General features: G+C 42.1%; 1 protein-coding gene across 1 annotated transcript; it reads left to right on the forward strand.

Annotated features, from left to right (window-relative positions):
* Positions 1–10,710: 10,710 nt before the first annotated feature.
* Positions 10,711–11,249, forward strand: CTXN3 (cortexin 3; the record flags this gene model as incomplete). Its single annotated transcript, XM_080919878.1, has 1 exon — positions 10,711–11,249. Exon 1 carries the CDS (start codon positions 11,007–11,009, stop codon positions 11,247–11,249), a length of 243 nt encoding a protein of 80 aa, XP_080776004.1. The 5' UTR covers positions 10,711–11,006.
* Positions 11,250–16,815: the final 5,566 nt, after the last annotated feature.

Consider the following 16,815-nt stretch of genomic DNA (forward strand, 5'->3'; position numbering starts at 1 on the left):
CAAGGAACATTGGACACTAATGGACTCCATTTGCTTAAGGGAAGGAGGAGTCTTGTGATCCTGTGAAATTAAGATCAGCAGAGAAAGTGAGGACGGAATACCCATGTCTGGGGGATCCACACAGAAGGGAGAGGTGAAGAAATTGAATTGATAGAAAAGGGTTTGTCCTTCTATTAATGAGCTTCCGGGACTGTGGCTAGACATGGCTTCCTTGGGCTCCAACCCAAGGCTAGCATCCCATAGTTGTCTAGTGTACAGTTTGAGTAGACTTCAACAGGAACTTATATTTCATGTTGTTTCAGCATCCCGAGAGCAATGATCACACACATGATCCAATCACATTTGGCCGTGCAAACATGTCTTTAATACGGAGTTTAATAAGAAGAACAACAATTGCATTTTGAAGATTTTTGAAGTAAAAAGTCATCAATTTACTCAATTGTGCTTTACAAAGTGAATCATGGCCGAGAAAGAGAACAATGATGCTGTTATACATATGTACGTCTGATGCCTTATATAGTCTCTGTTCTACATCAAATGCCCAGGTCTTGATGGAAACATATTTCTTAGGACAGGGAGAAGAGGATGGCAGGTCAAAGATGCTTTAAGATGATACTTAACATCAGGATGTTGGGAATGTCCTTAGGTAGATCTTTAACTATTGGTAGCCCATAATGTTTGTAGCTATTGAGAGATTGAAATTGATCTCAGGCAGAAACTTTGATGTTCTAATAGTTAACCAATGGTTACCAGTTATAACAGTGTCTCAGGAAGTTAGACTGTCACATTATTTTTCTATTTCCAATTTTTCTGCTCTTCCAATTGTAAATGGCTGTGCAGCATCCTGAGGTCGTTATTTAAAAACCAGCCTAAAGAACATAAAGTTTGGAAAGAATTCAGAGAAGAGCTTAGAGATTTTTTTTTTTTAAGATGAAAGGCGTAGAGCCTATTGTGAATGATTTAAATGGAATTGTATGAATTCTTATAGTTTCTGAATTTGAGATGATTCATGTAACTTAGCTATATGGAGAAAGGAAGAGCTCATCCTAATCATTCAAATCATACACATCTTTCCAAACAAATAGCTAAACTTGGCTCTGAGTAGAAGCTCAGAGCTTGAGCAGGTGTTCTTTGGCTAATGCCTGACTTTTTGTAGCAAGAACAGAGGGAAAGTAATGCATCAACTCACTTAGACTAAGCAAGCAGTGAAGAAGTAGGTATACACTGAGGTTGTCCCAGGGGGCTGGAGAAGTGACTCCCCTGGAGAGCTGCAAACATCGGCCAAACACTTATCTCTCTAACTATCATAGGGGTGGCTTTTGCTTATGGAGTTGCTAAAGGAGAGCCCTGGGTCCTTTCAGGTTCCACCTCTCTGAGTTTGTAAGCTGTAACAGTATCTGGAGACAAGGCATCTTTGGCAGGGCAAGCCACAGAAACACAGGCTTCTTCTGACCCATTATTTTTTGACCACAGGGAATGATAAATTCAGGACTGAGTGTGGGTCAGAATGTTCCCTGCGCCATACTGTTGTCACTGCCAAGACAGGACACACCCTCATCAGCCAGTGGGCTGAATCACAAGAGAAACCACCAGCTTGACTTGTAGCTCTATTGTTAGATGTTATTTGTCCTGTTGTTTTGTGGTATATAGATGAGAGGTGAAGGGGGAAGAGAGGGAGGGAGAGAAGGAGAAAGAGAGGGTAAGGGTAAATAAAATTAATTGAAAAGGAAACAAGTTTAAAACTAGAGAAAAGAGCATTCATGTTTTGCTGAGATTACACACTGATTCTAATGAAAGGTCCTAAAATGTAGCCCCCTGATTCTGACAGTCCTGGGGTTTGGGGCATCCACAGACTCATTGCCTGATGCTCATGGACTAGGCTGTCTTCTTAGGCAGATGCTCTTCCTCAGTCTCCTGGGTTGCTTAGTAATGACGTTGTCTCCCCAGGGATAAAGTGGCAGAGACGAAGGGCCCAGGTATACTTGGCGGATGGGCTTCGCTATCCTCTACCCATCACTTGCATTTGGGTGTGTTGTTGCTGTTTAGACTTCAGCACAGAAAGTGGTGAGTGGCCAGAATAAACCCCAAACAAAACGAAGCCAAGGGATATTTCCCCTTAAGGATTATTCTGAAGTATTTCCGGAGAAGTATTGTTTAAAAGCAAGAATTTCATTGTAAAATATGAAAGAAAGTAATTTGAGAATTGTGCCATGCAGGTAGAGTCTAAACTTGACAACAGAAACAGTTCCCCCACAGAATCTTATTTTAATCATTGTGTGGTCTCAGGTAGCCTGTTTGGGGGTGGAGGTGGGGTTGTGAAAGCCACAGTTGTTGGGGGTAGGGGTCTAGCCAAAGAGATACATCAGGCCACCTGCTAGCAAATTTACAGATACAGTGAAAATCTGATTCTGATTCATTTCTCTTTAAGTCATTCCTCCCCTGTCTGCCTGTCTGTCTCTGTCTCTCTGTCTCTCTCCCTCCCTCTCTCTCTCTCCCCCAGATGCTGTTTTCTGTAAGTCATTTTATTTTCTTTAGAGAAAGGAGTCTCACGCCGGGATGCTTTGGGAATGCCCTTCCCTAAAAGTCTTTCCACCAACTGAGTCACTGAGTTGGCCTGAAGGTTATAAACCATAATCAATACTAAAGCTGGTTGCTGCAAGGTGCTAATTGATATCCCTTAACAGGAACAGTGTCAGCAATCAATAGAGAAAACACCGGCATAGGTAGTTTTTACAGCTTTGATTTTTGAAAGGGTTGGGGAATGCCCAGTGATGCTCTCCCGGGCACTCCCTTTGAATGTTAATGTTTTCTCCAGACTCACTGAGAGGATACTGCCTCTACTCACTGAAGCAGAATCCTCGGAAGAGTTGCTGAGGCAGAAGTGAAATCATGGCTTGCCTCAATGAAGCAGCTGTATTGGCTGCTAATGACGCCTCGCACAGGAAGATGATGCTCCTTTAACTCGAGGTTTCAAAGGGAAGTTTCTAAACCTGAGAGACAACAGCTTTTGAGCTGGACTGTACCATCCGCTGCTGCTCCTCCCAGCCACCTCTCTGGCTCCTGCTTGAACTCAGCCTGGCTGGGAAGAATGGACACCAGACAGGCTTTTAACTACCTGTAAGTGTTTCACCAGGAGATGAATCAAGCCAGTGCCCAGCCAGATCCAGCCAGATCCAGGTACTCAGAACCTTGCTTTGAGCTAATTAGATTGTTTATCCGTAACTTTGTAATTTGTGCATGAGCAATAATCACAGGTACCTTTTGAGTCTAACTTCTGAATCTAAATTTGATTATTAAGGTCTAATTAATCAGCTGCTAGGGAAAGTTAGTTCAAGAAGGTAAAATGTAACAGTGGCCCCTTTATAAGACACATTCAAGTTTATCATGGTTCTGATGCTGCATTTTTAAACAGTAGGGAAATAGGCTTTTTTCCCCCTTCCCTTCATAAGCTGTAGTAAATTATTCTTGGAAACTGTTTGCCTATTATAGTCCCCCTCCCTTCCTGTGGAACACCTGACCTGAAAAGGTAACAAGTATGTTTTGTTGTATTTACAAGGGCTCACAACTCAGTAACTTTCTAATCAGCATGGACCACCCTGAGTGATGACCGCTAGGAGGTGGTAGCCTTTTTCTGGGTGTCTGTATGTATGTCTTTTCTACCACAAAACACAGGAGGAACGAGACAGAACACCCAGAGGAGTGGGGGGCTCATTATTTGAAGTTTACACTGCCACTTTAATAATTGTGCCTCCAGTTTGCCCAGTTAAGGTCTGGGTACTGCATGGTTCTTGGTTGGGCTGCAACCCTGCCTTGTAGTCTCTTTAAAACTCAGCAGGTGTTGGGGGAAAGATGGTGTTGAGAAAGAAGCACAGAGGAGACTGGGGCTCTGGCTAAAGAGCCATATCCCCCAGTGACCCAGAGGTAACAGCAGCAGTAACAGAGTCTACTCCCAAATCCAAGCAGGCATATCTGCAGACTGACTCTGCAGGGATGAGCAGAAAAGAAACCTTCCACACAGCAGTGTGGAAAGACTCTGCAGAAACTGCCTGTTGACATTTGGAGCTGACCAGTCTTGAATTTTTTATTTTTTATTTTAAAAGCAAACATTGGCTGTGAGCTTTCTGGTATCCTAGAGCATTTTTTTTTCAAGAGTAGAAAATAATAATTGCCCTCAGCTGTCTTGTGAATTTTCAAGCACTGGTGGGTGTTGTATTGGAACAGGAAGGCACCGCTTAGAATATATATGTTGCCATGTATTTATGGTAACCAAAAAATAAAGGTGGAACAGAAGGGTTGAAAATGTATAAAGAACTCCGATATCTCAGGCCATTTTTACCTGGAGTTGTTAGCTGATCACCTGGGCCACGAATGATTTGAATTTATATGAATCATTTTGCATCAGTGTTTGTATATATATATATATATATATACACAATGGTGTGGATGCTGTTTACTGAGTTAATAGGCAGGGTTTCTGAAAGATTCCCAGACCTTTGCCTCTGCAGTGTCTTTTCTACAATCTCTACAGGAGGGCACTCTCTAGGCTGCGTATCCTAATGCTCGAAAAGCTGTTAGTTGTTTGGTCTGAGTTAAGGAGGATGCCCATATCAAGGTCTCACACAGTTCTAGTGGGTGTTGGACAGTTGAACCTAGGAGGTTCTTCTGCCTGAGTGGGGGAGTGTGTCAGAGATTATATGGGAGAACCTTCGGCTCTGAGAGTCAGAATGTGGCTGAGGCTTTCTCTGGCATAAAGTAGAGGTTGAGATTACTAAACTTCAGTCTCAGAATATGTGATACTTAAGTCTTTGAAAGTCGCAGTCCTGTGTCAGTAGCCAATTCTAGGGCTATGGCAGAATACTGCAACACTTTAGGTGAGTTTAACCCTGCCAGACACTGCAAATTCAGCCCCGCCTACCTAGCCAGCTCCCCTTCCTGTTTGTCTAAACAGCTGCCTCCCTACTCTGCCAGATAAATATAAATGAAGTACACAAGATCTCTTCATAGGACCAAGTGTCCTGTCCATGTAAACTGGACAAACCCATGAGTGTTCCTGTTCAATGGACAAACTGTTTACATGGAGTTTTAAAAACATGTCAACTTACAAAATTAGGTTTCGGTCCTAGAAGCTTTAAAAACTAGGCATGGCAATTATGCGGTTTAGGAGTACCTAAAACACAGTTTCGCCCCACTCTCTGTCCAGCAAAGCATTAACAGCCGAGACATGCGAGGAAGGCTAGAGGCTGCTCATTAGGTAACTGGATGTGCCTTTGTGCACTGTACTTACAAAACACAAATTAGAAATAAATCTCACTTTGCACAAAAGTGGTCAAGGGGGAAGGCATCTTTTTGTACTGCTTACTTTTTGAACACCCAGAACATGCCAGGCAGAGCTGCTAAGGACTACAGCTGTCACACCCACGACCACCACACTGCATTCTAGAAGGGAAGGCATTTGTGACATACGTGTGAGGCTTGGGAGTCAGGGGTCTGTATGTGTTTCGAGGTCGAGGTAACAAATGCTTTTGGTTGAGTGTGTCGCTGCCACTTTAAAAATGAGGCAACAAATGGGTTGCGGCTCTAAGACGTACTTTGCTCATAAAAAAGTATTCTTGCTTTTTGTGAAATTGCATGATGAGATGCAAATTAGATAAAATGTCCGAGGACTTCCAGCCTGAAAAGGGAGCCTGTTGACATTAATAGTCCCCATGTAAGACATTAGGATTCAGTGCATTTTAGAGGCCTGAACTTCTTCAAAAGGCAGATTATGTAGGAATGACCTTTCCCTAGAAGGGTAGTTGCCCATGTCTGGCTGATTGTTCTGATATACTTGGGACCCCACCCATTGGCACGGAAAGCCAAGAAAGACTGAACAGCCATATAACTACCAGCTTTTCAAACTGCATAAAATCTATGACTATGAACATGTCACGGCGACTTGAACTGTCTGTGAGTCCTTCAAACAAGATGTGTTTCTAATGCGATGACCTCATATCTCAGCTCAGCTTGGGTTTTTCATCCCTTCCTTGACTCAGTTAGCTGGAACCTTGCATTTGGAATTCAGGTTCATGGGGGCTCAGACATCCAATTTGATCTATACTCAAACAGTATGACCCTAAGTCAGCAATGCATTCCTCAGGAGCTTGTTGCTTCCTAGGGAAGGAGGCGCACACCATGGATACCTGTTCTCTGAAGTGTCTGCAGACAGAGTAAGGAGGCTTTGGTAAAGAAGAGCTGTGAGGGCTTAGCCAGTGAAGACCCCAAGAACAACGAATAAATACACAGGTGGAAAGAGGAGTGTGCCTCATGAAGAGGACCTGGAGGTGGAGGTGTTGAGAGGCATCCTAGGCAAGCAGACAAAACCAGAATATTGTCCCCTGGTGTCCCCAAACTCCATCACCTGGGATTTCATTTTGACCAGTGCGTTAACTATTTTATTAGAAGTCAAATGAAATTTGACACTTGTTCTCTTTTAAACAGGAAAATAAGTTAATAGCATACAAGACCCTGCTGTTATAACATTACTGCTCTGTGGTCCAGGAAACATCAGAACATCCCATCCCAGGGAGTCAATGGCCCAGTACTAGAGTCTCTAAGAGGATGAATAGTTAGATTTAGGATGGACAGGATGCAGTGAAGAAGAAGGATGGGTGAAAAAAAAGGAAGGACACTTTACAATTATTAAGATGAGAGAAAGACAGAAAGACAGAGAGACAGAGACAGAGAGACAGAGAGAGAGAGAGAGAGGCAGAAAGAGAAGAGTAATTCAGGACACCTTTCACTCTGCCATTTGTCAGAGACTATGTGGAACTTGACTTGAGAAAGGGGGTGTATGTTATATAATTTTAAAGTTATCTTTTAAACTAAGTCTTGTTGCTTCAGTATTAAAATTAGACTTTATTTCCTGAGCAAACACAATTGGATCCAGCAGAGAGAGGACACAGATGCTCTGCATGATGGGGAAATCCCGCCAGGACCAGAAGCTGCTGTGAGTAACCATGGTCCTTCTTTATACTTAAAATAGCTGCCATGTGCTATTAGTAAGATTTAGGATGATCGTTTCCAAACCGTATTTTCTCAGATGTCTATGTTCATTTAAAAAAAAAGGATTTTATTATTGCTGTTCATAAAAGGGAGATTTCATTATTTAGTTTAAAGTACTACTGAATATTCTGTAAGGATAATTTTTACTGAAACAGGGAAATTTTACTTTAAGATGGGCTTTTTAAAATTTAGGTGCCTGAATATTTGTGCATTGCGGTAGTTAAGTGATGTAGTTTACTTCTTCGTTCTTTGTTTTTTTTTTATCTGATTTCTTTTCTTTCAATTTAAGTGTGCTGTTGAACATTTTAAATTGATAAATTACCAATTAGCTGATTGCAGGCTCCAAAATTAAGTAGCCTCTTTGAGAGAGTTCAACCGCTTTTAAATGAATCCGTGAAGTAGTTGGCCCTTGTTTCTGGATCTCTCTGTCCCTTGATCCTTTTGTGACCATCCTTTCTCCAGCCAGCACTTATCCATTTGTTCATGGCACACATGGCTGCTCCCCCTGACCTTCACGTGCACATCGGTCCTGTGGGGATCTTTGCCCCATGTTATGTGTCTCTTTGGTCCTTCATGCTGTCTCTTGCATCTCCTCCTGTTCCTAATAGGAACAGCTCTCATGGAAAAATTATGCTCATAGGGTTAAGGTGACATGTTCCTTGCCGAAATATTAACTTGGTAGAAAAGTTTGGTTCTCTGGTCAAAATACATTATTTTAGGAAGAATTTGGGCACTGTGGTATGCTGCCAGAGGAGAGCTTTATAATTTACAAAGTGTTATACAAAGTTCTCAAATTTTTTCACTTGTATATTCTTACAGAATTGGCTGGATTTGTCTGTCACCATCTATATTCAGGCTTCACAGAGAGGGTGTCAGGCATTATATGAGAATTAACTGGACATTTTTGCATTTTGCTTCTTCCTTCCTTCCTTCCTTCTTCCCTTCTTTCCTTCCTTCTTTCCTTCCTCTCTTCCTCCTCCTCTCTCCTTCTCTCCCTCCCTTCTTTCCTTTTCATTGTTTCTTCCTTCTTCCTCCTTCCTTTTCTCATTTTCTTCTGCCCTTTCTTCTTCCTTTTTTCTTCTCTATTTCCTCCCTTCTTCCTTTCCTTTGTCTCTTTGTTCTTCTATGTGTTTGTTTTTTTCTTTTTTCTTCCCTTCTTTTTCTTTTTTCTTTCCCTCCTTCCTTCCTGCTCGCCACTCTCTATTTTCTAGATAGAGCAGATCCTGACATATACTAACTAGGTGATCTGCTTCTGAACTATATCTCCAACTGTATTTTGCCATGGAACCAGCAAAGTGTAATAAAAGCGTGAAGTGAAACTGATGATGAAGTCATTGTAATAATTAGTTGTGGAGAAGTGAAATGCCAGAGTTTCTTACAAGGAGACTGAAAGGGATTAGGGAGGGGTAGGCAATCTGATGAGGGAGGAGGCCACATTGTAGGGATTCCCATGGGAATGTCATTGCTGCAGATGCTGAATGAACAGTACACCTGCTCATAGGTAGAGCCTAAGAACTATGAAACACTGATCTAGGGAAAACCGATTGGCATTTGCCCTATTTGGAGAAGGTCAATTTTTTGACAAGATAGCTCCCATTGCTCAGATACTAGGGGTAGGGAAAGGGAGGGGCCCAAAGAAGGCTTTGTTGCTTTCTTCACCTGTCTTGTAGCATGGGGTTAATCCCCCAGCCTTATGGGTTCTCTCTCTGGTCCCCGTTGATCGATTTGATTTTATAGATCCCAGATATCCTTAATTTGGTAATTTATATAATTATTTCTCTTCTTTTCTTATATTTACATTTGGGGTTGTGCATTGCTTTCATTAAAAAAAATCTAGAAATGCATACCGAGCTCTTCTGAGAAAAGGAAAAATTCTGATTTCTTTTGGGCCAGAGGAAAGCTAGACACAGACTTGGATTCTAGGGAACAGCCAGGAGAGTAGGAGCCACACAGAGCGGAGCCCATGGGACAGGAAAAGGCAAGAGAAAAAGTGCCATCTGAGATACGCTTGCTCACCATCAGGTGGCTCTTCCTCATCCCTGCCCTTGAATAATTTTATTTTTGAAGCAATTAAGTCCAATGTGGATATGTTTAGTGGCTGCAGGTGGCCCTAATCTGTCATGAGAAGGAAATTACAATGGAGGCCCTAGCTGCTCCCCTGCCCTCTTCTTGAGGCCTAGTGAGCATTAATACCCGAGGATGGGGGATGCTTTAAAAATAAGCAAATTCAAGGCCAACCCAATCCATCACTTTCTCTTATATTTATAAAGGGCTTATTTGTTTTTAAAATACAGTTAACTTTTATCTCAAGCTTGCTTCAAAAGGAGCATGAATCATAAATGAGACAACTATTCCAGAATCCATGGAAAAAATTTAAAGTGGTAGAGGTACCAAAGAATCCAGAACCCTCTAACTGGTGGTGCCGTCCTCTCAGACTCTGGCATGTATCCCCTTTAGTAAACTGTATTTTGAACAGGGATTTTATTTCATATTTGTCGATATGTCAAACTACATGCACTCTGTTATTCAGCTGGCCAATGGTGTAGAAAAGATGATGTCTGACGTTCATTGAAGAAGGGCTGTGGTGATAGTTTGGTTATGATTACTCACTCACTTGCTTACTTCCATTGAGTATAGTTTTTCGGGAGTCATGTTTATTTCTATAGCCAGTACTCTATTACATCTCACACACTATGTCACGTCACAGTCGTGCCTAGAATGTATGACTTTTCTTTACAAAATGTAAACTGACTTAGCACAGTACCTGAAGATTGGAATGACCTTTGTCTAGTCAAGTATTTGCCTTTAAAAGCATATAGCAATATCTAAATGCTTCAGTCTTAACACTAAAATGTAAAAAACTCTCTTTGTCTTGGTCTCTCTAACTCTCTCTGTCTCTCTCCCTCCCTCAATGTAATGATGTTAAGAAAGACATTCTTGAGAAATCTGTTCTTTAAGCTGTAGTTGATCACATTAATTCCCCTTCTCTGCTCAACTCTCTAGGTCTTTCGCTGGGTCAAGTACTGAACTTGGTCTTTGTTTTGTTTTTTGGAGAATAAAGATTTAAAAAAAAACCCTTCCTTGATGCCTTAGGAGTCTGTGGTACCTTCTCCTCAGCTCAGGCCGCATAAAGCAGAGTCTGTCCTTCAGTCCTGTCTGAAGTGAAGCAACGCTTTGTCTGTTCTTCTTTGTACACTTTTCAGATGATTTTTAGACACTCTTCTCTATTCTGGTACCGAGAAATATGCAGAAAATTCTGAATGCTTTTTTGAAACTCACTGACTCTCTAAGGTCCCACATTTATTGAGCAGCAAAGGGGAAACCAGAATCTAGAGCCCAGAGTCCAAAGCTTTTTTGAGAGTTTCTATATTAAACACTTCCTTTTTTTGGTCTTAGTTCCTCTCACCAGAGGTCCCTGCTTAGCTTATATGACTTTTGGGTGTCAAGTGTATCACAATGCTGGCACACAGCTTTTGTTCAGCCTTGATTGGCAGCAGTATTATAGTGGCGAGAGAGTAGCATTGTTGGATGGAGTAGGAGTACTCCTCTGCAGAGTGGTTGTATATTAAGAGCACTCTTTGAAGACAACTTTGTTTGGCAACTTCTCATCTTCTGTGCTGTACTTGAATTCCTTGTCCATCCCTTCTGGTCTAAGTTGGACATTGTAAGGATAATCTGATCATTTTGTGCAAAGGGGATATATTATTCTCTGTAATTTTTTATACACACACACACACACACACACACACAGGGAGAGAGAGAGAGAGAGAGAGAGAGAGAGAGAGAGAGAGAGAGAGAGAATACACCTGAGAAAACCAGGCCCCTTTCTGATAGTTGCTTCCTCTTCTTTCCTTTCTTTCCCGAAGATAACTCAGCCCCTCTAGGGAGCAACCACCATGGTCTCTGCAGACTGAGGATGGAAGAAAGGGGAACCAGAAGATCCTGTGCTCTGGATTCCCAGGACGATGGATGGAGGACAGCCTGTCCCTTCACCCCTGGCACCCCTTGGGAACGGATCAGACTATAGCATGTCTCTGGAACAGAAAACAACATTTGTTTTTGTGATATTGTTGTTCATCTTTTTGGGCATCCTCATCGTCAGGTGCTTCCGGATTCTTCTAGACCCGTATCGGAGCATGCCAACCTCAACCTGGGCTGACGGACTAGAAGGTCTAGAGAAAGGGCAGTTTGACCATGCCCTTGCTTAGTGGAGGCAAATTAGGCCAGCCTCCCAAGGAGGCAAAGTGCTTTATGTCTGATCAAAGCTTTCTCTTTTTTTGAATGTTCTCAACAAATCAAATTTTAACCATAACTGACCCTAGGACTACAACCCATTGTTTCATAAACATGCTATTGTGTTAAAGGTGTCTTATTTGAGGATAATGAAAAATTTATATCACCAGACCCCAACTAGGAAGGCACAAACATTTGTGTTTACTCAATGAAGAAATATTGTTGATATTGTAAAACCAAGCACACCTACACTTGAGTAGATTTCACTGTCAAATGAAGCACTGTCTACTCAAAACAGAAATTAAACAATTAGAGGAAATCAGGTATGAGTCTGAGGACAAGTCATGCTTCTCAATTTTACTTTGTGCACATTTAGGTCCTGGGTAGAGCAAGGAAAGCTACTTGTTTCTTGCAAATCAGAGGGCACTAAGAAGCAGTGGAAGGCTTAGGAAAAATAGTTACTTACCTGGTAACTCTGGATGCGAATGCTATCATTTTCATGTTTAAATAATGTTAAACCCAAAGTTCACAGAGTTTTGAAACTAGCAGCCCTAATTCGATCTCTGTATTCCTATAGCTGGGACATTTAAATGCACTGATGTATAATTCGAATCTATTGCACTTACATTTCTGATGGAACTAACGGTTACAAGCACAATGTCAAGGTTACGTTTCAAAAAAAAGATGATCTGAGTGAGAGGACTATAGCTGTAAGAGGAGTATGCATTTTTATGTGCATATAGTTACCAAATAAAAAACTTCAAGATGCAGTGATATGTCCTCTTGTTTTACTGAGACAAATTGATGGTGGCGGTACATAACACTGAATGGGCAGCATTTCCCCAAAAGACAAGGTAGAGCAGGGGAGGCCATCATGTTCCCTCCCCTTTCACAAAAGGTGCCTATGGACTGTCCTGCACAGAGGCAGCCTGTCCTAAGGGGGGGTAGGAAAAAAGAAGGGGAGCAGGGAAAAGGCAGGGGTACAAGGGAGGAAGATGGGTACTTTCAATATGCAAGTATGGAGCTGTCACGAGGCTGGAGAGATAGTTAAGTGGAAGAAGTCTTGTGACCCATGGTTGAAATGCTACTTCAGAATCATCTGTGGAGCTTAATATATATTCTGAGTTTTATTATAAATGTCCCACAAGGCCATGATCAAAATCTGTCAAACAATATAGAAGAATTAGAATCAAACTATGACTATAGCAGTCACGGGCACATGGTAAGTTTGAGGCCAGCCTGGACTACATAATACCCTCTCCTAAATAAACAAATAAAGAATAACCCCCAGAATCCTACCTGAGATTCCCCCAGATCCCCACTTTCTTCTATGGATATACCATGGTCTCCCATCCTCAGGCTTGATTCTACAGTTGTGAATTAAGGAGCAACGATCCAGGAGATAAAACATGAGCAAGGACGGATATGATCTCAAACTGTCGGTGAGGACATGCTATTATCACGACAGAGTCCAGAACTTGACATTTGAGAAAAGAGGTGTCGTTGATGTGTCTAAAAAAGGGGAGGAGAGCAGGCTATGAAATAAGAGGATGATGTTGAGAGTGGGAATGTTTGGGTTGGGAGAGCTTGGCTGGAGTAGGCAGTGGAGAGAGGTTAATGTCCTCAAGAGATGAGACTGGGCTCCCTGGTGATAGTGGGAGTCACATTAGATTTGTGGGAAGGAAATGACACAAAGAACCTTGGCAGTAGTTCCCCTTATGCCCTCTTCCTTGGGACAACCTCAACTTCAGTTTCTCTAAGGGAAAGAGAGAGAAATAGCCATTCATCCGATTTGATGTCTCTGAGCCTAGACATTGACTGGAAGCTCATTGGGGCTCCTCAGGCCTGTTCTTCTAGCCTTTCTCCCTTTATTCTCTATACTACATTTTCCCAGATTATGACTTCTTACTCTTCTCCCTTCACTGTGTCCCTCCCAAACCCTTCCTCCATCCAGAGCAAGAAAACCATAACAAGTGATAAAAGGCTTTCGGATCCTCAGAGTAAATCGATCCCCTCTGAGACATGCTTACTCATAATTACTCTTGGCTCCTTGGGGTGAGAAGTACATTTTCAAAATGTCAGGTAACCCCCTCCCCCGCCTCCTGCCTTTCTCATTGCAGGAGTTGCAGGGTAGCACTGCCTATCTTACAAGACATTTATAATGAGTTCAGCTGACCTTTATCATGTAGATCTGCACCTCCGGATGGAAAAAAATACCTTTCCCAAGGTCACTCACTCTAGATCTGCCTTTTGATTCAGAAAAACACTGTGATGATATTTGCAGTCTGAGCTCTAAATCACAGGCCCATGGTTTATGTCCTTCAAGACACTCTGAGTTTTTACATCAACATTTCTTCCTGCAAGAAACATCTTAAAATATAAACAGGCACAAAACATGTTTAACTTGAGGTATGGAGGGGATAAACTCAACCCCTGTTGTTGGATTCATAAGCAGGAGCAATTCTGTTTTCGAGGGTTAAAGTGGAGGTAAGATTTACAATTTCAGGAGGCAGAAGCCAGATCCTATAGGTACCTATATATGTAGAAAAATAAATCCATTCAAATTCCCCCTTTTATTGTTCTCACCACACAGTGTGATATGCAAATTCTTTCAGATTATAAGTAAATTGATGCATTTGCTATGCTGAGAAAAAATTTGCCCCCAAAATTTAAAACATGAGCCTTGTACTTTCAAAATGTCAGTTTTCAAAAATGGTATGTCAAAACATATAGGAACCTGAATACTTTTGAGAAGAATCTTAAGCCCCAAAGCACTGTGTAAAGTCTGAGGTGTTTGTCTTATTTGTTGATTTTTAACGAGGTTTCCAGAAAAAAATCGCTCAAAGTACTGGGCACACGCAATCCAGGCTCAAACTGGCTATGTCTGAAGGGATTATTTGCTTCATCCAAGCATCCTGTTTCTGAGGCAGGAGAAATGAAATGTCCAGCCAATTGTCCGCTGTGTAGACAGGAGTCCTTCCTCTCCGACAGTTGGCTTTGACTGGGAGAGCCAGGACCCAACCAGTCTGGGGCCCTTTCCAAGGAGCTTTTACTGCTGTTTGCATGTTTAGTATTAGAGTGCTCCCCTGGATTCACCGTAGTGGAGAAACGTGTTCCAGCTGCCTGATTCAAATGGATACTCATGCCACATCCTAAAGGCTCACAAAGTCCTCTAAGATCTTCTGTCCCAGAGGCTGTCACAAGATCCAGACTGATGGTCCAGTAAATACTCTCCTTGGAGAAAGAGGACTCTCACTTAAAGCATGTTCAAAGGAGATACTCCTCCTTTCCCAAGCCCTGTTACCAACCCCAGGATGCCCAGCTTATTCCTGTTTTGAAGGAAGCATATTTTCATGGGTTCTTGGCAGATTCCAGAACTACAAAGAAAGACAGTTGTTGCCCATGCTGGCTGTCCCATTTTACACATCAGGAGTCTGAGGAACCATCCTATGGCCGGACCGTAGGCATATAAAATGCATAGGATATAAATGCACGGGATATAAAATGCATCCTCATCTCCACTTTCTCCTCCTTTCCTTTGCTCATACATCTGATTCTGTCAATCTTTGCTGCTTAGTATCACATCAGTTTGTCTGTGTGTCATCCAGGGTAAACCGAACAAAAGGACCAGCTAATAAACCCTTGCCTGGAAATATCCATTTGCTGACTGACCCAAAGGTTACAATTTTAGTCTCTTCCTGCAGCACGGAAACACTTGTTTTGGAAAGAGAAGTCCCTTAGCTGATGTATTATTTTTACATATCCTGAAGTTTCGGCTTATATGTCAGAATCGTTTCCGGTTAGATTGCAAGAAATCCTTTAGCAATGATTTGTTCTCGAAATACAGACTCATCAATCTAGGCAAAGGCTTCAAGCTTCCTTTAATCCACCAGGACTTCTGAAATGTTTTTCTTAGCTGAAGGGAAAGGGAAGACAAGGAAGCTTCCAACAGTGTTCACAGAGACTGGATACTGCCCTGTCCTTGGGTCATCAAAGGGAAGCCTGTGTGCTCTGGGGACCCAGAGACTCTGAAGACTTACCATTCGAGAAGTAGCTGGCGTTGAAAGCAGAATTTATCCTTTTCTGTTCTGCCTTTCTTCTTTGCTACAGCTCTCCCTCCCCTGCCATCTCAGCTGAAGTTTGCTCTCAGCCATTGAGTGGCTAGCTATCAAGTACAGTTTGAAAAGATTAAATGGAAAATTCCAGGAATAAACTGAGAGATAACATTCACATCATTTATAAAAAGTCACACATTGTTACATTTATTCTGCCGTTGCTGGTAAAGGCTTCCTTTAATGGAATCCTTATCACAAGGATGGAAGCAGAGGAACACTTCTGTATATGGGGGATTCAGGACTGTTTGGGGTCTTATGCTTCCATTGGGGGCCTTTCTCCAACATAGAGGGTACCACTGTACTCTGTTTTCTTCCCCCTCTGCTAATTCGAGTGCAAGAAGAAGCCTGTGGAACTGTTCAATTTCTCTGTTACATGCATTGTTTGCCAGTGATAAAGGGCAGGCAGGCTTCATCCTGACCTCACCTAAGTTCACAGGGCATCCATCCCATTTGTTCTTGCTCTGCTCTGTATGAAGTACGCCCTTATCAGCCAGCCAGCAAGTCTCTTCCTGCACGTTCCATCACTTCATCGAGCTTTGCATCTGGAATGCAAATTCCTATTAGTCTTTCATGTGGCTGCTCTGAAGATGTCATCACTACGAAACACCATTCTCCACAGGCCCAAGCCCCTCGTGTTTCTGAGTGTTTTCAGCAAAGGGCAAGGTGCTTTTCTTTGTGAAGAGGTCTGTGTCCAGATGCTATCTGTTCCTCCTAGGAAAACGATGGGGCAGCTTTGTTTGCACATCATAAAAGACTAGTGTTTCCCAACTTCAAGATTCCTCTCCAGTCAAGCCTCCCACTGTGTGTACACTCATAGCTCCAACCAACCTGGAGTTGTCCTGTGGGAAGTTGGCAAGAGACCAGAAGATACTGCTATTGCATGTCCTTTGTGTCTGGCCTAGGATTACAACATGCCAGCAGCTAAGAATGGGTCGAGCTGACTGGAGCGTGCAGTTGCTGAGTGTTCCAGTTCCTCAGAACAAACACATCTAGTCTCTTCAACCGTGTTTCATATTGTCAGATGTTTTGGAGCCATCTCTTCCTTATACCAAATGTTGTGAACCCCTCGGATTCATAGTGACTCCAGTATCTAGAAAGATATCCAGTATCTATGTATAACTAACTAGAAGGAGTAGAGTGAAAACAGACAGCTTTTTTTCTCTTATTTTATATTTTACTTTTCTGATTGGAGAAGTGACACTTCATCTGGCATCTACGTAACAAGCCTCTAAAAAACCACACAGTCCAGATACAACAGGGAAGGATAATTTATTCAAAAGGAGTCATCAAACTGATATCTACGTCTCTTGTGGGTTTGTTTGTATCTTTTGAGTCTGAAGTCTTTATGTAAGTGTCACTGGTAAGTTGCATTAAGTCTGTTTCTTAATAAGGTGAAAATCTTTTATCAAATTAATTTGTTCTTTGA

This window comes from Micromys minutus (genome assembly GCF_963924665.1).
Source record: "Micromys minutus genome assembly, chromosome: 8".
Classification (NCBI taxonomy): domain Eukaryota; kingdom Metazoa; phylum Chordata; class Mammalia; order Rodentia; family Muridae; genus Micromys; species Micromys minutus.